Below are 22,604 nucleotides of genomic sequence, written 5' to 3'. Positions count from 1 at the left end.
ATGCTTAATAGGGCAAACAAAGAACTATGTCTGGAGCAACTGTTTCCCACACTTCCCAATTTACATACCCAGAAACTAACACACCAAGAAAAATATTTTTCCTCTCACTTTTTACACATATTTGAGGTTAAATTTAAAAGTCCAAGTATGTATCAATCACTACATTCACAAATCAGAAAATGGAAATTGAACTATGCAGTCACAACCTACAACTCAGCTCAGAGAGAAAGGCTGGAGATTGTTTCTTGGCATGAAGGGTAGAAGAGATAGGAACATCCTTTCTCTAGAAAGGAGGATGGAGAAGGGAAAAAACCAGCATTCTAACAACTAGCTAGCTTTCTGCTGGCAACGTATTAATATCATATAATAAAAACCCTCAGTGATGTTTTTGAATTTCTTCCAAATTGTTGTGAAGACAACTGTGACCTCCTGTGCATGGTCATACAATTAATCAGAAAGTAAGCAGGTAATGAAGATGATCAGCTTTCTAAACACACACCCTCCTGAGTGTAGAGAGGAAAGTGCATGAAACAAAGCATTAAATTAATTCAAAAATTTTAGGCATAGCAGAAAAARAAACACTATTTGCACAAAATATTGTTATTTGGTGATATTCAGACCCTGCAACATGAGGTCTTAACATTCAAGATGGGAGATGAGCCATTACTAGATATATCCAACAAGTCTCGTTTTCACACTACAGTGCTTCCTGTGTTTAGGCACAGTGAAAGTGAAGAGATTCACATATTCAACCACTCCCAGTGTAACTTGAACTACACATGTAAGCCCATCAAGCATCCTAGGTACAACAGACTCATTACTCTGTTAAAGTATTAACTTAAATTTATAGGACAGAAATAACATAGCCAGATGCATAAAATCTTAATTCTGTTTACAGAAGAAACACTGACTCTGTCTTCCTTCCCTTGCCCTGTAATACACACAATTCTCATCTGAAACAATAGCTGAATATGCAATAATAATTTGCAATGTGAAATACTGTTAATGTGTTTCCACAGAGAGTTCCTGTTCCAGAACATAGCAGAAACTATTTTTATTGCTCAAGTTTTCATTACAGAGATGCCACAGTACATATATTTTTGGTCTACCAAGTACAGCATGTGACAAGCTACTGACAAGGTTCTTGTCCTGCTCTGCTCCCCTGCCCCCACCTTTTTTTTTTACTATCACCAGTGCACTAATATTTAGACAGATTTACTTTGGAGAAAATAGTAAATGACGGGGAAGTTGTTACAATTTCTCATTCTCATTCTGATTAATGGGCTGGAGGAACACTCCCTCCCTTCCTTCTCCTTCTGTGGTGGAAAACATATTGAGCTTATGCATCAATTAATTTTATACCTGCATTGCCTAAAAGATGGATGAGACCGGCATAACAATGATGGCTTTTCCAAGAGGGAGTAAGGATCCAAAAGCCACCYTTCAGAAGTCATTCCAGAATGAAGGATGTAAGAAGATCCAGTACAACTCTGTTGAAAGAGTCAGCAAGTCTCTCTGTCACATACACACACAGACTACCTGCCCAAGCAGTGACCATCACATACACAGAAACCCCCTCATTCTTTATAAAGTAGAACAAAAAGAGAGAGARAAAAAGCAGTAATTTTTTGGGGAGTGGAAGAGGAAAGGCCAACTCCTGAATATGGTATAATGCATTTATGGGGGAGATAGACAGCAAGGAAGAAGCCCAGGAATATSATATTCAGAAAAGACAAAACATCAAACAGAGCATGGTAAGAACTGGGAATGGACCAGAAGCAAGACAAGAGAGGTTTCTGGGCTACATGAGCTGTGAACAGCATCAAACATGGTGTTTGACGTCCCTTATTTTCAGGAACACGAGACTTTCAAATCATTAGSATGATGGAAACCTTTGGTATCACTGCCAACTTTTCTTCCTTTCAAAGGCAACCGGTGGATCTTCAAGTCTGAATAACTATTATGATCAAAAAGGGTAAATGTATAAAAAGACAGTCAATATAGGGTATGTCTTTTCTCCTCAAGAACATCCTGAACTTTCTAACAGGATGTTTAAAATACATTTCAGTGGTATCAAAAAGGCATTAAAAAATCGCTTTTATATATAAATGCTGAAAAAACTCACTAACCCAAATAACTCTCACTAAGGCTGTCACAGGCAAGGAACAGAAAATAAAATACTTTCTGATGGATAATTTAGGAAAAGCTGAGTAAAGAATGACATTAACCTGCAGAATTTATTACCAYGGCTTACTGCGCCAGTACTGAACAGTTACATTACAATGAATGCTGTTTGTAAAACAAACTCTATTATCAGTCAACAGATAATAGCTGAGCATGATCATGGTGTAAATTATTACAGAAGACTACAAGCAGAAGTGATTAAGAAAAAGTCAATACTGGGAGAAACAGTTATATCAGTTCTAGAAAAAAAACCCAAGTGGATAAAAGGCAACAAATTTCAGATTTGAAATCTAACAATTTGACAGACAGCTTCTTTTCCACTCAATAATTAATTAACTTGTTCTACACCAGGGGGATTTTTCTCCACAAAGTAACTTCACTCTTCAGTCTGACAAAACATGGGCCCCTTCAGCTCTGCTATTACACTTCATTAAGTTCTATAAGCCCAAACAATTCGTAAAGCAGGAGCATGGGGTTTTTTTTCATTTTTAAAGCAAACAAATGTAAGGATATTGATTTATCAGTATGCTTTATTTTGTTTTATTTATGCAACCTGCAGTATTTGTCTAAATAGATTCATATTTCAACTGCATTCTGCACTCTCTTATGAAGCCATGCTGCTGTACAGCACTGATAGAAAGACACTCCAGTGCTATGATTCCTTGTGTAAAGAGTTTTCCCAACAGCATTCAGATGATGCTCTGCAAGTCATGTCACTTCCATGACATGCCACAGAGTGGCTGGAAAAGACGTGCTGTCTCAGAGGAATAAAGAACAATCCCTGTGAAAAAGGACAAACTTTGCTSTGTGTGAACTCAGGCAGCAAAATGACAGCCATTGTAATCCTGAACAGAGAGCTAAGAAGGCATTTGGGGTCAGTCCAAGAAACCAATATGGGAAAACCATCAAGTTTTTCATGGGAAAAGTCCTGATTTCATGGAAGACAACATTTTCTGGATAAAAGAAATCGTGCAATTGTCCAAAATTATTTCTGGTTTTTCAGTCGGGCACAAATGTGCCTCATTTYCATTTTTATCCTCTTCATGAAATCCCTGCTATATATTGGGAGTTTCAATCTTTCCAATAGCAGTGTTGTTCTTAAGTCAAGTCTYGCTTCAAAAGAAGGGGAGAGTTTGTATCACTGTCTTGCAAGATCTCTTTCAGAATCTAGGAATGCAGAACTTGTTTCATGTTCTGGAGCTAAAATGCTGTCTATCCGTTGSAGTTAAGCCTGCGGCTCTGTCAGAAATGGAAAATTAATAAGACATTCACTCACTTAAAGAAAAAAAACCCAACCAAAAACATACTCTTCAAGTTGATGTTGGAGGCAAATAACTCAACTAAAAAAACCATCAGGATTTTGCAATTTTAATTTTTCTGCTCATTGAAGCTTTCTACTTTAAGGCAATTAAAACCAAGCATCAAAGGCACATGAAATTGGGATTGGGTAGTGATTAATTTGCAGGAAAAAAAAATGTTCCCAATTTAGTTAGATGGACACAAACCAGGCATCCATATCYCAGGAATGGGGAGTATTAATGCACTGAGGAGAGCTGAGAGGAGCACCAGGAAGAGAAGACTGAAAGAGTACATGCCATGCCTGTCCTGTGGAGGGTAGAAATGTATCTGCCAAATGCTGCTCATAAGGAGGACTCAGGAACAGATGCAGAGCTAGAATAGTCCTAGTCTGTGAACAATTTTTTCTTCCTCTTTTTCCCTACAAATGTTTCTGTATTGCAACAAACATAAAAATCTAGATTCTGTGTACATGCTGAAATTCAGTGAATTAATGCCCAKTCTCCAAACAGTATTAGGCCGATCAGAGGAGGCAGAGGAGATACACATTAACATCTCCCCTGGAATCAATTCCTTTGATTGTGAAAACCCAGACATTAACATCTCCATTAAAACTTGCACTCTTCTAGTAAAAATGAATGCAGCACCACTCAGTCACACATCTATTGAATACCAGCCTCACTAGTGATCTGCTAAAACACCTCCTTAATGCTCGACTGTGTCCACCCGTATAGTGCTACCTCCTTCAGCTGGGTCTTAGTGTTATTAAGAGTCCTTCAGATCAATTGATGAAAGTGTGGCTGGAGAGCTACAGAATCACTTGCTTTATTTATATGGCCCTTGCAGTGAAAATTCATCTGACAGAGGCCAGTTTGCAAGCTCTAAGAAGCTGATGTTTGTATCCTCTCAGCAGAGATTTTCCTACACAAGCAGCAGCTGAAATTGTGCAAGGGAAGGTGTCAAGTGCACTCCCTGATCTGCAGCTGGGCACACAAAAACAAGATGCTCAATGCCACCTTGTGCTGGGTTGGGCTGGGGTAGAGTTAATTTTCTTCACAGTTAAACCATGATAGTCCCCCAGATTTTGGGCCCAGAATTTGTGATGAAGAAATATATCCAAGTCAAAGACAAGCAGTACAGGAGCAAGATAGAGGGAGTGAAGATGAGAGAGAGAGACCTGTTGAGGGTTTGAAAAGCCTATTTAGAAGAAAAGCCTGGAATACAAAACTAGAAGGGAAGAATTATTGAGATCCAGGGAACAGGGGAGAAGTGATCCCTGGGAATAAGTAAGCATAGACGAAAGCACTGATGGGAAGGCAGAAATTCTGTTGTTCAACTCAACACCAATCCCTCAATTTTTGAATTATTAAGCAAAGAGGTCAGTAAAATTATATAGGAACTTTCTTCCCCTTTTCATAATAGAATAATGGTGTCAAGTAATAAGTGAAAAGAAAACAAGATGTTCTTTAAATATATACTATATTGATAGTGGTCTGATTGTTGACAAACATTGAAATTGATGGTACCTCTCCTTGCTTGAGAGCAGCTGTTTTACTGTCAGCTGTGACTCCTTGATACTGGCTATCAAAATGCCCCATCTAAAACAGGACTAGAAAGAGCACTTAGTGCCCTTTCAAACAGTCCACATACACATCCTAGCCCTGACCTAGAGAAACTGCCTCAAGGAATGAGAAGAGCACAAGTTCCCAGACAACGGACTTTATAAAAAAGGGAAATCAACCTGTGTCAGGTGTAATMTAGAGACCTCTAAGAAATGAGCCTCTGAAGAGCTCATCTGGCATGAAATAATAACAAATGCAGTCATCATGGTTTTGATATGGATCTAAGGTGTCAAAAGCATTAGCCCACCTTCCCAAGCTATAAAATCCTGAAAGATGGGCTTTTAGAAAAGAAAAGGGCAGAGATGGAAAAAACCCAGTTGATAGATTTAAGAACACATTTAAACTAAGACAATATCCAGACAGATCATCTCATGGTTTTATTTTCTTGTGTGGCAGTAAATTAGCTAGGCACTCTTAGGATGTTTAACATCCTAAAAATAATCAGGTTGTCCATTGCACTTAATGTACTGAAAACAATCATCTAACTAAAATTATCTTAACATCTCTGAGCAAGCACACTGCACAGAGAAACTTCTAYGCTTTGGAATTTTCTTCTCCTGAAAAAAATCAGATTATTTGGTTCTATATTAAAGAGTATTTCAATGCAAATATTTTGATTAATTCTCCCCCTTAATGTAATTTTGCCATAAAGGCATTATGATAACTGGTCACTGATCTGAATATGAGAGGCTGTTGGCTTTGTCTCGTTTATTCTACTACTTGCATTTCTTGCTAGATAAAGCAGAGTCATAAAAACTTCATTGCCTTTTGAAAAATTTAGACTTGTGCCAATCTTCTGCAATTTTATCCTCATGTGAAGTTCACCAAGGATGGCAGACATGCTGCTGGTTCAAGTCCCAGCTAAGAATAACTTTGCTTTGTCTAAAGAAACTTTATTACACATCTCTGGGGCCTTTGATAGCCATCAGCATGAATGACACACCAAGCCAGGAAAAGCTCCAATTATGTTCAGTAAAYAAACCTCATTTTCTGCTATTCCCAATAGAAAATCATATTTAGTCAGCCTGATCTAAGACACAACAAATACCATAAGGTTTGATGTTTATAAAGAGCTGGCAACTGTTCTTGATGACTCAGAAGACTCAATGTCTATAAAGTAAAACAGATGAACACGATCCTGGAGAAAAAGAAAGGGCAAGGCCCAGTGCTTTCAAATGTGATGGGGAGAACGGTTCATTTCTCTAGACAAGATATCAAAATGCTACTGTGCAAGCCATGAATGYTCATGGCTTCACTACACTGAAGAACAATCAGCACAGTGTGGAAAAAGCCTTCTACAATAGTGCACAAGTCAAGAAATAATTTGATTCGAGCACTATTTAAAGTAGACCTGACAAGGCTGTCTGAAACCTGTGTCTTTGGGGTTACTGTCAACACAAGCCTCATGTTTTTGCCAGAGTAGTTGCTGACAGTAATAGTTTGCCCTGCTAGTACAAAAAAGAGCTCTTGAAAAAGTATTTTATTAAAGGAATATAATTTCTACTGTACCAGATGTGTGCTATAGAAAACAATAAAATTCAAAACAAAACAAAGGTTGCTATTTGACAGAAAAAATGCTTTCAGGCAGGAGCAATGCTATTTAACAAATATGGTACATGAGTTTTGAATTAAAAGCTCTGCAAAAAGCTTCACACTGGTGTCACACAGCTCAGTCYTCACTGTATCCCTGTGGAAAGTCACGCGGTGTTTTCTTCAATCACTGAAAAGAATTGCAAGCTGCTGCCTCTGCCACTGCAGCAAGCATCACAATCTAAATAATTTCTAAGACCTCATTCAATTTCCCTTGTGGGAATTTACTGAGAATTAGCTTCCTAATTCCTGTTGAATAAGTCTTTTATTTTTTTAATATGCAGAAGCAAATTGTAAGTTAGAGGTCAAATTTATCGGAGCTCTCTTTTCTGGTGTGGAAAACACATGATTTACCAGCACTTGAGAATAACAGGCAACATTTTCAGTGAGCAGCAATGTAGACTGTGCTCTTTAAAGTGAGGGTGCAAAGCTGCCCTACTGAACTGGAACCCTGTGCTGCAAGTCATGGACTACCACTGAGAATTTCAGGGGGATAGCCAGGAACCTGCCTTAGAATGCAGAATCAACAGCATTCACTACACGAACACTTCAAGCAGCTGAATGGGTCAAGGACACGATTTTTGAGTCTTGCAAAGTTATCGGCACCTATTTAATTTCTCTCTGAAATTGAAAGCAGGAATATTACCTTGTAAATCTTCTACAGTACTTCCTACAGCAGGGTAGATTTGCCTTGGATAAGGAGGGGATTCTTAAGCATTAGGAGGGAAAGCCCCAAGGAAATTGCATACAGTGACAAAGCCATGCTCCAAAATGGGACAGCCGCAGAGGAGGTTGCACAGAACTCAGAAGGATTTTAAGGTCAAAAGTAAGTAGGAGATACAGAAAGCAATTATACCACAGGCTTGTTATAAAACTTGGCCAACAGCAGAATGACAGAGAGCTTAGCTCGAGGGGAGTGGAAAAATAACTAGAAACAAGGCTGGCAATATTAATTGCCTAGTCTCTGGAAACAAATGTCGGGAGCATTTGGCAGTGGGCACAGATACTTGGGTGTAGCAAAGGATCCTATAGAAAATGTTGCATCTCTGTATTGCAGAAAGGACACCKAACAAAGAAAAAGACGACAAAATGAAGTGTATGTGCGGGCTTGGGAAGATGATGTTGGGTGGTGTGTGGATGTGTGACAGGTGGTTTGCTTGTTTAGATTTTATCAAAACTGAATTCATCCTGACATGTCCACACTGATAGGAAGTGCAGCATGGACTAACATCAACATGGGGTTGTGAAGATTAGTTTAGGATGACTTTTAAAAATTGAAGTAGAAGCCTTTGTGCAGAGAAGAAAACACAAGTTCTATAAAACAAGGAAACAAGCTAAAGGAATGAGAGAACGGGGGGAAAAAAGCCAACCCATACTTTAGAAAGTGAGAATAGCATAACAGGCAGAGAAGAGGAACCTGCAAATAATTCTAAAGGATACAAGATACAAAAGTTGAAGGTGACACATTTTTGTGCTCAGGATTTGGACAGTATAAAAGTTGGATTAGGCTGCTCAGAGTGGTCAGAAGAAAGTGTTTTAGCCCTGTAAGAAATAATTTATATTAAGGAATCCTTGATTTCAAAAGAACAGATATGCAAACCAGGTGGACTAAGGGTACCTCAACTGTTACTGTAGTCACTTTGGCATAATTTCTACAGGGTCAGATGTGCCAGACTCTGCGGTTTCTTGCACAGAAGCATCTCCCAGAGCTGAAGGTYACCCACAGCCCTGTGATTATTTGGGAAGCCACAAGAATCCTCATGCCAAGGTACATTGGGCATCCAGCTCCCCACTCCAGTCCTACACAGTGGTGTGTTCAGCACTATGTTCAAAGCAGCAGAAAAGGCTATTCCAAAAAAGTGAGCCCTTGCCCTGAAAAATTAACCTTTTTTTTTTTTTTAAAATTCTTTTCCCATTCTCTACATACTAAGTAATTTGCTTCTACAGTAAGCAAAATTTTCATATTTGACACACACTTCTCAGTTTCTACTGAAACTGAAAAGTTATTTCAACTTTACTGAAAGTTATTTCAACTTTAAAACTACTTCCCCTATCCTTTTTTATCATTGTTATTGGAAGTATACTACACAACTTTGGTCTTTCCATTTGCATGTGAATCTGGCAAATATCAATAAAAGTCAGCATTGCCAGCTAATAACTGTCTGATAACATATATTACAAGAAAACAAAGATCACTTTTCCCCCACACTGCCCCCAATTCGATTTTCCTTTCATTTGATTGGGACTATAATTGACTGCTAAAAAAGTAAAGTAATTGCACTTACTCATTACTGAATTAAGTTGTTTGGCTTTGGCTGGTCCAAGAAGCCATACAGTATTGTTCCTTCACAATACGATCTGCCACGATACTGAACGGCACTCAAAATTCAGTTTCTGATAATATATCATTATTGGTACTACATAGTTCACTTCCATACAGTTGAAAGAAGAAATAAGATGCTACAGCCCAATCTCAACTGACAGCACAGTAAACCTTTCTGGAGCACTTTGAAGCCACTGCTTTGCTACACTTAAGGCATGCTCTAAAGCAAAGAAAAAAAAAATCTACAAAAAGGGCCCATGTTTATCTCAAGTAATAACAGAGCACTTCAGCAGCAAAATCACCAAAACTTTTAAAACCACCAAGACTTTTAAAACAGAAAGGTACCAACTTTTACTTCACTCTAGTGTGAAAGTGACAACTTGAGCCACAAAATCTAGTGCTCAAGTGGAATGGGAAAAGTCTTTCCAGACCTGCAGGCATTTGTCCATCAGGTTCATATTCTTTCCTAAAACTCTGATGTRTTCTATTTGACCTTATACATTTTGCATGGCTTTAATTTAAAACTCCCCAGTGGTATGAGGTTCCACAAGACCACGCCCTGGGTGCTACACTTTGACCACAACAACCCCCTTCAACTCTGCAGGCTGGGGGCAGAGCGGCTGGAAAGCTGCCCAGCAGAGAAGGACCTGGGGGTGCTGGCTGGCAGTGSTACATGGGCCAGTGTATGCCCAGGTGGCCAAGGGCATCTGGCCTGTGCCAGCAGTAGTGTGGCCAGCAGGACCATGGCAGTGTCATCCTCTGGTACTTGACACTGGGGAGGCCACACCCAAATCCTGTGTCCAGCTCTGGGCTTCTCACTGCAGGAAACACATGGGGGTGCTGGAGCATATCCAGAGAAGSAAAACAGAGCTGGGGAAGGGTCTGAAACACAARTCTAATGAGAAGCAGCTAAGGGGGCTGGGGGTGTTTAGCCTGGAGGAAAGGAGGCTCAGGGGTGACCTTATCTGCAATTCCCTGAAAGGAAGATGCAGCCAGGTGGGGATCGCTCTCTTCTCCCAGACAACCAATGGTGGGATGAGAGGACTCAGCCTCAAGCTGCACAGGAGAGGTTTAAGGCTGTATATAAGGAGGGATTCCTTCCCAGAAAAGGTGATAAGACACTGGAACTGGCTGCCYAAGGAGGTGGTGGAGTCAAGTCCCCAGAGSTATTTAAGGAAACACTGGACACGGCACTTGGTGCCTTGCTCTAGTTGATACACATGGTGATGTTTGGTCAAAGCTTGAACTTCGTGATCTCAGAGGTCTTTTCCAGCCTAATTGATTCGGTGATGCTGCACAAACTGAAAACTAGCAATAAGCTCCTCAAGGTGCCATGAYCAACATAAAGCTTTCCTTCCTCAGGTCTAGACTTGAGATACTGGAAGAACCAAGAGTTTGTTAAGTGGAGATGAAAATATTTATTCCACATACAAGCCTTTATTATCAAAGGGACTGATTCTTCTTGGGTATTGAATACAGTGTCCTTTGAAGAAGGAAGGGGGAAAAGCAACACCAACTTTGTCTTTACTTTTATTTCCCCTCTCCTTCCCTCCTTTGCACTTAATTTCACAGACTAAAAGGGACTAGAAGTTGGCTAGTGAATAATAGCACAGAAAAAGCTAAAGTGCTAATTTTCTGTCTAGAACAATTGAAGTTCTCTCTCTAAAATTAAGGATTAGTGGTGCCTGGCCATCAGGGTGAGAGAGCTTAGTTTCTGACGAATCCATAAATCCAAATTATTTTCCTGGATTACCTGAATTTCTCAAATGCATAGTATGGACTGAATCACTTAAACTCCTGATTTAGAATTCTCTGAAAGTAAAAATATCCTGTAAATTTTGAGACATATTTTGATGCTTGAAAATAAATTTAAATGCCCCAAATACACACTAAGACTTTGGTCTTCATTCTTTTTTGTCTTAGCCCAGGCATTTGCAAACAAATGCTTGAATTAAGTAAAGCTTTTCAAGGAGAAGAAAAAAGAACCAAACAAATGTCCCCCATTCTCACAAAAAGATTAAAACAAACAAAGAAAAAATTCCTTCTATTAAGCCACTGGTCTCTGAGACAGCTACTGAAGCTACTGGTAAGAAAGAAAAAAGAAAAAAAAAAAAACCAAACAAGAAAAGGAACAAGACTAGTACAAGAAATAACCTTCAGATTTCAAGCCCCAAGGTCAAATGTGACAGATGCTACTGATTCCTTCATATATTTTCCTTGACATCTATCAATGCAATCAATCTTAAGTGAAGTTGTAGATGCCAGAAAGGGAATAGCCTATCATGATTTGCAGCAACCTTCAGAACCAGGTGAACTTTCTCTGTTGGAAGTGCTCTGTGCAGAAATACTCATGTACCTAATGAAGTACTAGCTATATGAAGTATTAGTATTTCATTACTTCCTTTCTCATGCATGCTTGTTAGGATTTCATATTTTAAGAAACACCTTCAACTTCCCATATTTACACAAAAGTCTTCAGATTAATCTCATGTTTGGTGATGAGGGAGGTCTACAATAAAACACTAAACTGAAATAAGGTGTCATTTGCTACATTCTTATAAAACATTTTGATATATAATAAATTATACTGCAACTCACCATTAAAAGTGCAAGTAGAGGTGCAAATTAATAATAGYAATTAAAATGAACCATGATAATTTAGTCCTTGTCCAACTCCAATTGCTCCAAAATACACAGATCTAAAGAAATTAAAATCAATCCTTTATTACAAACTCTGGCCTTGCTGACAAGATTTCCTTTGTGTTTTTTCCACTCTACTAAGCACACTTACAATCTTACTTGCTTCATAATTATAAATTTAACACATGGGATAACAGATGAGAGGTGAAATTAAATCAGTGGCCACAGTGACAGTCTGACAAGCGCCCAGAAGTCAACATTCAGACTGTGGCAGCAACTTTGCTTTGCTAAATTACCAATATGCAATGTAAGCCTGATATCTCCTCACATCCAGAAACAGAAAATGGGAACTCCATTAAATAGTAACAAGAAAATATTGTACACAGCACCATGGAAGCAGAAAACCAGCAAAAGATAGTACCCAGCTCTGGTGTCATTTGAAATAAATCAGAGAGTGCTGTGCTCCATGGCAGGAATTATAACAACTCTTTTGCCATTACAAAGGATCAATAACAGTGCACTGGTTCTCTCCCTGTATCATCTGAGGGTGCTTGTAAAACCCAACAGAATTGCAAGAGATGTCAGAACAGACTAACCACATAAAAACACAGCCACAGAGCCAGAGCAGCTAGAGACACTTTCATGCAACAAATCTAACTCTAACAGAACACACCAATGTGTTGCTCCCCACAGAGGAGTCCTACTGATTGCTTAGGAGCTAAGTTAGGCAAGTCTAACCAAAGGTGCATCAAAAACCACAGGTTAAACTGCAATGAGATCTTTCTGCTCTTTAAAAAAACCCACTAATTAAAAAGAGATACACAAATCGGCTGAACTGCTAAACAAGGACATAGTCACCTTCTGAGTAGCAAGCATTGTTGTAAATATTATGTATAAAAGTTATGACTGTGTTTGGCAGAGTTTGTGTGTGACACAAAACAAGTATTCCTTTGCCAGCCTCTGGTGTTTCATCACTTGGGAGCCATTCCCAGCCTTCACTTCTGCCATCCTGCTCCTGGTGTGTGTGTTCCATCTGCCCCACCCGACTGCAGTGTGATGYATCTTAACTGAGCCACCTTTCTTCCTGCATGCATGAGATCAGTTCCAGCAAAATATGTCAAGTAAGAAAATAAAACAAACATGTGACTTCCACACAACAACTTCTGTAATCCCTCCGGCTCATTATGGATCTGGTACAACTCCAATCCAAAGGCTGGGGCTATTTTTTTTTCTAGGGAATGAGACCAGAGGAGTAAGCAGAAGATCCATAGCTCCGATTTGAGTCTTTAAGCATAATCACACCTGGTAATTTACACATAAAGACAACATGGATGAACTCTGGTAACAAATAAATATGGGGCGCTGTGTTCCCTTTACCTAATAGAATTTTAWAGCTTTACATACTTTCTACTTAAAATCAGTTTCACATGCTGTCAACCAAAACCTTTGCTTGCCGGGTTTCACCCTGAATGAAATAGCAATACCTGACAGCATCTGCTTTTTTCTCTTGTAAATGTAGGCGAATTGTAAAGACCTTGTAAGATTTTAATATAYATAATTTGGGTTATGCAGTTTAAAATTTTTTTTGAAATGTAAAGAAGATATTAGTGCTGTGAATAGTTGAAGATATGAGAAAATCCAGCCTGGAATTAACTTATTGCTTTATTACCCTTCAGATGCATTTGTTTCAATACCCTTCCTGCTGTGAGCTTGATTTTAAGCATGGACTCACTAGCACACACACAAGTTGCTGGCAACTGCACACACATTACACCTCTTGTTTGCAAAACAATATATAAAGCATTTAAAATCAAAGAAGTGTCAGCTGTRAAACTTTAAAGTGTTTTTATTTCTAGCACAGGCTCATCATTGAGGAATTCAATTACTTTGTGCCTAGAGCTAAAATCCTTATAAATTTTTAGAAATTATTTGGTTATAGCATGGTCAAAGAACTCATTATRAAAGAACACAATTGTTTGCAATTTTCAAGGCAAAATAAAATATTGAACAGAAAGAATTTCCACTATAGGATTGCTAGTTCATTTAAGAACTTCACTGAATTATTCTTGACTTTTGATTAGCTATTCTGGATGGTTATTTAAAGAAAAAAAAAAGATACTTAAAAAAAAAAGAGATTTACATGTTTTGTTATCACTACTGGAATAGCTAGTATCACCCTTCCAAACAAAGGAGGGTCACTCAAATTTTGGAATGAAGATTGAGGGCACATGATAAGAAATTGTTACCTTATCATCTGGGCTGTAATCTGTGAGAAGTTATTTAACTATCCCCATGTGACRTTTATGTGGGCACAGTGTCAGAGTTTTTCTGCATTACTGAGCTGGGAGWAGAGCTACTGCCTCTCACAGTGAAGGCACAGGACCAAAGGAGGGGGTGAAAATGAACCAGCTGGTTTCTCTGACTGCAGTTTTACAGCACATGGAATACCAAGGAGTCAGATAACCAAACCCATGAAAGCTACAGGCACATCCTTWCCCCGCTATGCACCACAGAGATGCTGCTGGGGAGCAAGCTGCACTTCTGGCAAGCACATGGGACACTCAAGCTGTAACCAAAGCCACCTTCTGTAAAAGTACAAACCCTCCTTACTGCGGTGATGTTCTCCATCTGCAACACACAGCTGAGGCACCATGTTAACTTCAGCAGATGGCAAAGGTAGGAATTTGTTATYGTACTTAGAATGATCTTTCCCTTCCCTTCAAAGCTCCTTACAATTGGCACTTGTCTGCGCTCCTGGTGAGTTCTGCCCACCCACAGATTTGAGCTGGAGCTCCTCTATGCAGCAGAGCAGAGCATTTTACACACAGCAATATTCCCTGTGAGTGCCAAGGAGCAGTGGCAGTGCCAACGCAGGAGGCACTTTGCACAAAGCATGTTTATTAGCAGTGACACAGAGCACAGCATTTGCAAAGAGCTAAGGAAGAAGACAGCTGCTGTGGCTCSTCTAATTACCTCTCCCCAGACATCAACAGCAATTTACAATTTGGATGATGTTGCTGGAACTAAGTATGATCTAGACCCACACACAAGCTCTCCTCCTCACTTTTATAGGCCATGTGTTATATGAGAATTACAACTATTCAAACTGTTTCTATGAGTTAGGTTATCTCCTGCAAGGCTTTTTATTGCACATTCTCCTTTTGCTACTGGAAGATATAGAATTTGCTGTAGACAGTAATCAGATAATCACATCTTGTTATGAGCACAAGCCAGCAGGATTTGCTATTAGAAACTCTCTAATCTATCACATCAAAACAAAGAACATTTGAGATGTTTGGTAAAAATTATGCTTCTTAACACATAACACAACAAAGATAAGAAATAAAAAATTTTTAAAAGTCAGTATATAGAGCAGGTAGAACATTAGCCTCACATATACCTAAATTAAATTCCAAGTTACACTGCTACTACAACATCTTGAAATATTTACTGTGTTCATCTCCTGCTGTTTTGCTRCTAACAAAAATTTAAAAGAATACACAGGAAGTCTGACAAATTAAAACATCATCAAGATTAATTGCACAAAGAGGATAAAACATTTCAAACAGTTGCACCCTTGAAAGATCAAAAGCTTTCCTCCCCTGCCAGTAGTTCTGAACTGCTTTATTGGCAAAAAAAATAAAAAAAAATAAAAACCCAAGAGAAGTGAAGACAAAACTTAAAATGTATGCAGGCACAYGAAACTGCAAAGACTCAGTAGATAGTCTAAGCCAAATAGTATACGTGGGTTAAGAAGCAGTAAAAAGCAATCWGAGAGAATTAGGCAGAAAAGTTTTAACCTTAGAGTGAGTATCCACACTCCATCTGTGCCTGCGAGCATGGAGAATAAATGTGGTGCCAACTTAGAGACTCACTTATATGGACACAGAAGTTTGGTAATGGTTTATATAATGAAATAAGCACCAATATTAAACTTCTATGATAATTTACACCCCTGCAAGACAAGTGTCTCCTCAGTGTGGTATATTGCTCCCCTCACACATGCAGCATGAACTTTGTGGCTGAATTGCTACACAATTGAGTGATTTTTCTCAATTCAAGTTGTGAGTCAAACGAGAAGATGAGACTTACCCATKTTTCTCTGAACTCTCCACTGATAGGGTTTCACTGCTGCTCTCATCAATGGGATGGACACGAGCAATATATTCTCCATTCTGCTGGTAAAACTTGTACACKGCCACTTGAACTACGCATTGATCACTGTTGCTCCTCAGCCAAGGGCTCAAGATGGTGGGGCTTGGCTTCTCTGATGTGTTGAGAAACAGAAATGAACCTAGAACATAGGATGCAACAAGAAAGCTTTAAAAATTAGAAAAACCCAAAAGCCTCCTATATTACAGAGGAGTACTTTCAAGTTTTATGTCTCAGCTCATTCTGCAGCCCTTCCACACCTCACAATCAAAGGTTTTATTTGCCAATTATTTTGGAAAGTTTGCCCATTTTGTATTAAACCTATTAAGATTAAAGCAATGCTTCAACTCACCTCTGAATGATCCAAAACAAATATTATATTTAGATTTAACTCCCAGAAGAAAAAGCCTACACAGTTGATTAAGGAGTTTTTAATTTAGATTCTTGTCTGTAACCTCTCAGGTCTGGTCCAGATCCAAMTATATTAATATTGGTTCAGTGGGATCCTGATTTGACAGCCTTGGTATATACATATTTATTTACAATATTTTATAGTATATCTMGTTCTCGCACCCAAATAAAGAGCACAAATTCAATAGCTTTACTTTTGCTCTTCTATAAACAGAAGACTGAAACATTTTTAAGTCTAGTATTAGAAACAGGATAAAGGTCTGACACGGTTTCATTTCTTCAGCAATTCATTCTAATGTATTAATTTTATATGCAGCTAATCCACATTAAACATTTCATTATTATCCAGTACATTGACTCCCTCGGCCTAATTTTATTTCAATACAATCTGAGGCTTATCCAGTGGGACAGAGGTAATGTATTTTCATCCCATTGCTGCTCATTTCAGGTGAGTCAAATGACTCCCTTTTGGCAGCTGACTAATTTATCAATTTGTCCACAGAAGAAGCACGCTGGGGCCTGTAGCTGGTAAATGAAAGGGACTAAACCTTGAAGGAAAAGTGTGATATTCCACTAATTCTAGCAAGACTGGTCAGGTAATGAAATCTCATTGTCTTGATTACTTGGAGCATCCATTAATACAGCCTCTCTGTTAATACTAAAAACATGCTGGTCTGATGAAGAGTTTAATTTCATTGAGAGWGAAATTAAGGCTCAACAGGGCTGTAATTGAAACTTATTTTCAAATGTGCATGAATTTTAGCCAGAGCAGAAGCTTGTTTTTGAAATTGCCAAGGTTGAGGCTTCAGAGAAATGATCTCCTGCATCACCAAGCATGGTTCTGATGGCATCCAGGGCATCTAAGAAACACCGTTGAGGGGCTACAGATGGATCCTGCTTGTTTTCACCTCAGCATGTGAGCTGTGGACCATGAGGTGTAAAGCATCCACTCTGAGCTCCTGCAGCAGTTCAACTCCTCCTCCAAGGGATCCAGTGAATTGTCCCTATTTTGATTATTCTCATTTCTCTCCACTGAACTGTGGGTCAAGAGCTCAGATTTGAATGGCTCACTGTCAGATGCTGGTTTAGAACATGGGAATTGCACATGTGTTCACAGATGTTCCCTTTGAAAAAGTCTGATTTGGCAATTCATCTCAGGTCATACACAGGGCTATAATGGAAGAGCTAAAAATTAAAACTGGATTCCTCTTTCCCTCCCATACGTACATTTATCATCAGCAGCATTTTTGCAATATTTGTCAAAAACAGTTCTTGACATTTACACCACGTTAATGACATATCTGAAACTAGAAAACACCTTTACTGAAAGAAACATGAAATACATAAAGTACAGCCTGCTGAGATGTCAAGATTTGTAAACAAAGAGTGAAATGCAATCACATCTTTTTAACTTAAGTTTTTTTTTTCTGTATCTAAATAATAGTCTTTAGTACAGTTGCTAATGGAATTGTTTGATGAGTTTAAACAAACTGGTTTTGTCTATTATTTTTGTTGGTCAGTACAGGAGGAAAAAACCCAACAAAAGAAAATCCAGCCACATGCATCATCCTTGCCCGTCTCTCCCTTTTGTTACAAACAAAAGAGAATTAGAGCAGTAAATCTTGTGGCTTTAATTTTACCATCCCCATAAGAACAATGAAATCTCTGACATGAAAGGGAGCAAAGAGATTTCTGCTGGTGGCAGAAAGACACTAAGTGTTGCAATAATTGCTGATGGTAACTTGCCAGGTGCAAGAGCCATTTGCTCATCTTAYATCCTTGCAACAGGGAGTCAGATTTTAAAAATAACAAACAAAGGCAGCTCTCATTCCTTCTTTTCTTGCAGTGGTTCTAAATCAAGAGAGCTGCCAAGGATAGTCCCCCTTGTGCCCTGACTTGAGGTCAGGTTCACAACATCAATGAAGTCCAGTAGTAGACAAGGGTAGCTGCTACGGCAAATTTGCAAGATAGTCACAAATCTCCTTTGTTCTGACTTTTTTTATTTCTATTCTCTGTCTGCAGGGCTCACACTTGCAGTTGTAGCTTATTACTCATCACATGGCCAGTTGTACTTATTGATTTATATTGCTAAAAGGAGTACATGGTGGGATTACCCCAGCACACACTCCCAGGATGCTGGAAAGAGCCCCATGCCAGCTGCTGTGAAACAGTGCCTAGGACATCAGTAGCGATGACATGGCTCTATAATGAATTACACTGTGATGGCCTCATCACCAACAGTCTTGTCAGAAATGTCCTCCCYGTGCATACTTTTGGAGATATCACCTACCTGTGCAAATACTAAAGCTTCGAGAGCTTGCATTTTTATACATATACATGTTTATTTTGTTTTAAAAGAGGAGAGAATAAACACAGATTTTCTCTTGTTTTTGAAAGCTCAACTGCCTCATGGGTGATTTGTCTATGATAGTGTTCTCTTTTTGCTCTTACTGCTCTCGGAGTTTGTAATTGCCAAGCAAGAAACAATCAGAGCCTCATTTAGCTCTGGTGTTATAGGAATGGTTTCCAAAGTTGAAATGGGGGTACTTCCTTTAAAACCATAGAGACTTTCTTATAGAGCAGAATTTGAAGATTCTGAGATTAAACCACGGTACCCACAAAGGAATAATTAATGTTTCTGATATGAGCAGTGATACATTTTGAGCACAAATCCCTATGCTTCTCCCTTTCCTCAAAAGCACAATCTCTCAGGCACTGCTTGCCACTGYAATGACCCCCCACAGGATCAATAGGACCACCATTTCCAGGATCAKCTCAGAGACTGCTAATGYRAGTTAAGAGATCACSTGGAGAYTGATTCCACATCCATGCCAAGGGAYACGAGAATATTCTATTTCACAGCAAAACCAGAAGCTACCTGTTCACTTGTATTTCCCTCCAGCGGGAATCCATGTGGCATGCTTCGAGATCATTGTGTAGACCTATAAGACTCTAAATTTCCAGCTAGAATTTCCTTTCACTTCTTTTCTCCTGTTGGCTTGCASCTCTAATAGGACTCTTGGGATCCTCCTGGGTGAATAGGTGAAAAAGCACTGTAGCTTCCACCAAACTCGTGCTGCTATTTCGATATCAGGGGACATAAACAGAGATGAAAGGCCCCATCATGCTGCCAGTGTCATTTTCTGCTGCTCAGGACTCTGAAGGGTCTGTTACTTACCACAAAGATCTTCACCAATGAGTCATTTCAGGAGTCTTTCACTACAAGTTTCAAATTGGACTCTGGCTGCACAGTGCRGTGCTGATATTGAAGAGATGCAGTTAAAATAATCAAATTGTAACTAGACATACACCCACAGACCCAGGCACTTAGCACTTCTGGGGTCCTGAGCTCATCCATCATCAGCACACAGAACCCAGGATTTGCAGAGGGAGCAGCCTTCAGCATTTWGCCCCCAACACGCCCATGTTAGAATTATAGGAGACAAATCATATTAGCTGATACTGCTCTGTGGTGTTCCAGAAAGTGCTAGTCTAAATGTAAATACTTCATTTTACACATTCCCCATAAACACTCACAAAGTGTGTGAAAAAGCTACCAATAATATTCAGCTTCTAATGATATTTTTCTCCCTGCCTTTTAAATAGCTGCAGTCATAAGGCAATGGTGTTACTCATCCTCAYATGTTGTGTCTGATAACATCTCTGGCAACTTGCTGTCACTTCAGTAGAACACACATGAAAAGATATTTATGCTTTAAGCACAGTAGATTATTGCAGTTGACATAAAAGGAATATTACAAGGCAAATTAATGTACCCTGCATGAAAAATTGCTGTTGATCCCTTGGAAACTTGTTTACAACATTTTAACATTCATGTCACACAATGGGAAGGATGGTTTATCAGCTTAGTAGCAAGATGTTTTTGAGGTGATGAAGACAGCTTCAAGTTCTAATGTTCAGGACTAATGAGGTAACAGATTATTTATAAACAAGGAAACTGATGTTAAAGTACTATGCATGCACAGATACACTGTGAACAAAGCACCTTTCAAAAAAAGCTTTCAAATGCAGGAATATAAACTGGTAACCCTACAACTTAAACCCACATCAACAACAAAGGCCATTCTCACAATCTCTGGCCCAACATTTTTATCTGATATGGATGCACAAAACACCTGAAACTCATGCCAGGGAATGCTGACRCAACCCTGAGATGTTCAAAAGACAGAGCCATTCCTTTGCCCTGGGTAAATTTAGAATCCTATTGCAAGCCCCTTGAAAAGCTGGTCATCTGACAGATACCCAATAGCTTTGAATTCACCCTGGTAACTGCTCATATCCTAAATCCTTCCTGGTCAGTCTTGGGGGGAAACCAYGGACAGAACCAGGTCAGGTTCATCTACTCAACAATCTCATGATGCTMAGCGCGGCCAGTGGGACCCCACTGCTTTTCTGAGGCAGTAGCCCAGGAAAGATGGGTGCAGCCCAAAAAGGCAGCAGCCAGAGAARTCACACTGGGAAACAGAGGTCCCCAGCAAAGTGTTCACTGCAGAAAAAGCAACCTGCTCTTCTGGGACAAATTCATGGAGGTAACACCTCAACTTGCAGCTGACATCTAGGATTTCCAGCACATGATGGGGCTGCCCTACTAAAGAGCAGCTCTGTGGAGAAGGACCTGGAAGCTTGATGGGTGGCAGGTTTACTGGGAGTCAGCAGTGTGTCCTCATGGCCAGGAGGGCYAATGGAATCCTGGARTGCATCGGGAAGAGCGTGGCTAGCARGTTGAGGGAGCCAGTCCTAYTCCATTACTTGGCYCTAGTGAGACCACAACTGGAGTGCTGTGCCCACCTCTGGGCCCCTCAGCACAAGAGGGGCCACTGAAGAGGATCCAGCAGAGGCCACAAAGATGATTTGGAGTGTCTCTCTTGTGAGGAGAGACTGTGGGACCTGGACTGTTAAGTCTGAAGAAGAGAAGACTTGAGAGGGGATCTCATTAATGCATATAAATATCTTGAAGGCAGGTGCCAAGGGGATGGTGCCAGACTCTTTTCAGTGACGCCCAGTGACTTGACAAGGAGCAATGTCTGTAAACTAAAACACAGGAAGTTCCATCTCAGCATGAGGAAGAATTTTGCATTGATGGTGGCAGAGCACTGGAGCAGGCTGCCCAGGAAGGTCATGAAGTCTCCCTCTCTGGAGACATTCAAATCCCAGCTGGACACACTCCTGTGTCACCTGCTCCAAGTGACCCTATCCTGGCAGGGGGATTGGACTGGATGCTCTCCTGAGGTCTCTTCCAACCCTAACAAATTCTGTGATTYTGTGAAAAGCAAGGCTCAAAATATAGCTAGGCTGACTTAATCTGATCATACTTATAAAGCAGCAATTTAACAATCTTTGCAAAACCGATAGATTGTTATTCTGAACATAAACTCCATCTTCCTACTAAAAGGATTTTATTACCTTTCACGTACAAGTTCAATACTCWACCAGATTAAATTAGAGCTGTAAAAACTATTAACAGTCAACGTCTGTTGGGGACTGTACAGTAGAAAAAAAATTATTTAAATCAAGTTTTATAGTCTTTAGAGATGCTGACTGGAGAGAACATTTCCACTAGTATCACAAAACATCCCACAGAGCTGGTCTTCACATTCTTCATTTTACACTTGACTTTCAAATTAACTATTCAAGCAAAACTCTCATAGCAGGAGCTCAGTAGCTGGCAAAAACCATGAAAGAACTGGGCATTACCTGAGTAATAACATTAAAGAAAAGATTTTCTTATGCCGTGGTGGATGAAATCACCCCGGAGACTGCTGGGGGGCCGAACAGCCCTGGCACAGCTGAAACTCGGTGGTGGAAAGACCCCGACAGTTCCCTGGGGAATTAGATGGTTCCTTCCAAGAATATGCAAATCCTCCTATCCCGGCTGGATGGACCTAATCTGGTCCCTCACTTCACCCATCCCTTTCCCCATTGGTCATTGTATCCCCTTTGCCCTCTCTCTCTCCACCCTGTTCCTCACGTGATTGGTCCCAAAGCTGTATATCTGAGAGTAAGGAAGTTGGCTTGCCCTCTTTCACCACTGGAACCCCTCTGGGAATAAACTTCTGGAACGTCCACGTGGACGAGCCCTCTGGCTCGTCTCTGGTTCTTTGTCTCTGGTAACATCCGAGCTATAAGCATACTGGGTGTGTGTGAGAGCCTCTTACTGGCAAGGGTGTTGCAGATTCCTTACTGCACAGCACCAAAGCAGTGCTGGCTGGAGTGATCTCCAAAGGCTGCAGGGACACTCCAGGTACAGCAAGGGATTCAGACCGCACCAACCACCACCCAGGAGTACATTATTGTTATACTTTTCTGGGTTTATATATACGGATTTTCTAATTGCCTCATCAAGGCTCCAAAATGTGCTGAATGCG

At 39.8% G+C, this 22,604-nt stretch overlaps 1 protein-coding gene across 1 annotated transcript in view; it reads right to left on the bottom strand.

Moving 5' to 3' along the window:
• ALK (ALK receptor tyrosine kinase) overlaps positions 1 to 22,604 on the bottom strand; it is a 222,582-nt gene that overhangs the window by 146,592 nt on the left and 53,386 nt on the right. Inside the window, exon 3 of the mRNA XM_057378195.1 lies at positions 15,748 to 15,949. Coding sequence (XP_057234178.1) covers positions 15,748 to 15,949 — 202 coding nt within the window. The remainder of the gene's footprint in view (positions 1 to 15,747; positions 15,950 to 22,604) is intronic.

The sequence above is a fragment of the Malurus melanocephalus genome, unplaced genomic scaffold (assembly GCF_030028575.1).
Source record: "Malurus melanocephalus ecotype Western Australia unplaced genomic scaffold, MMel_1.1 scaffold_345, whole genome shotgun sequence".
NCBI classification, from domain to species: Eukaryota; Metazoa; Chordata; class Aves; order Passeriformes; family Maluridae; genus Malurus; species Malurus melanocephalus.
This window is presented reverse-complemented; position numbering and strand designations above follow the sequence as displayed.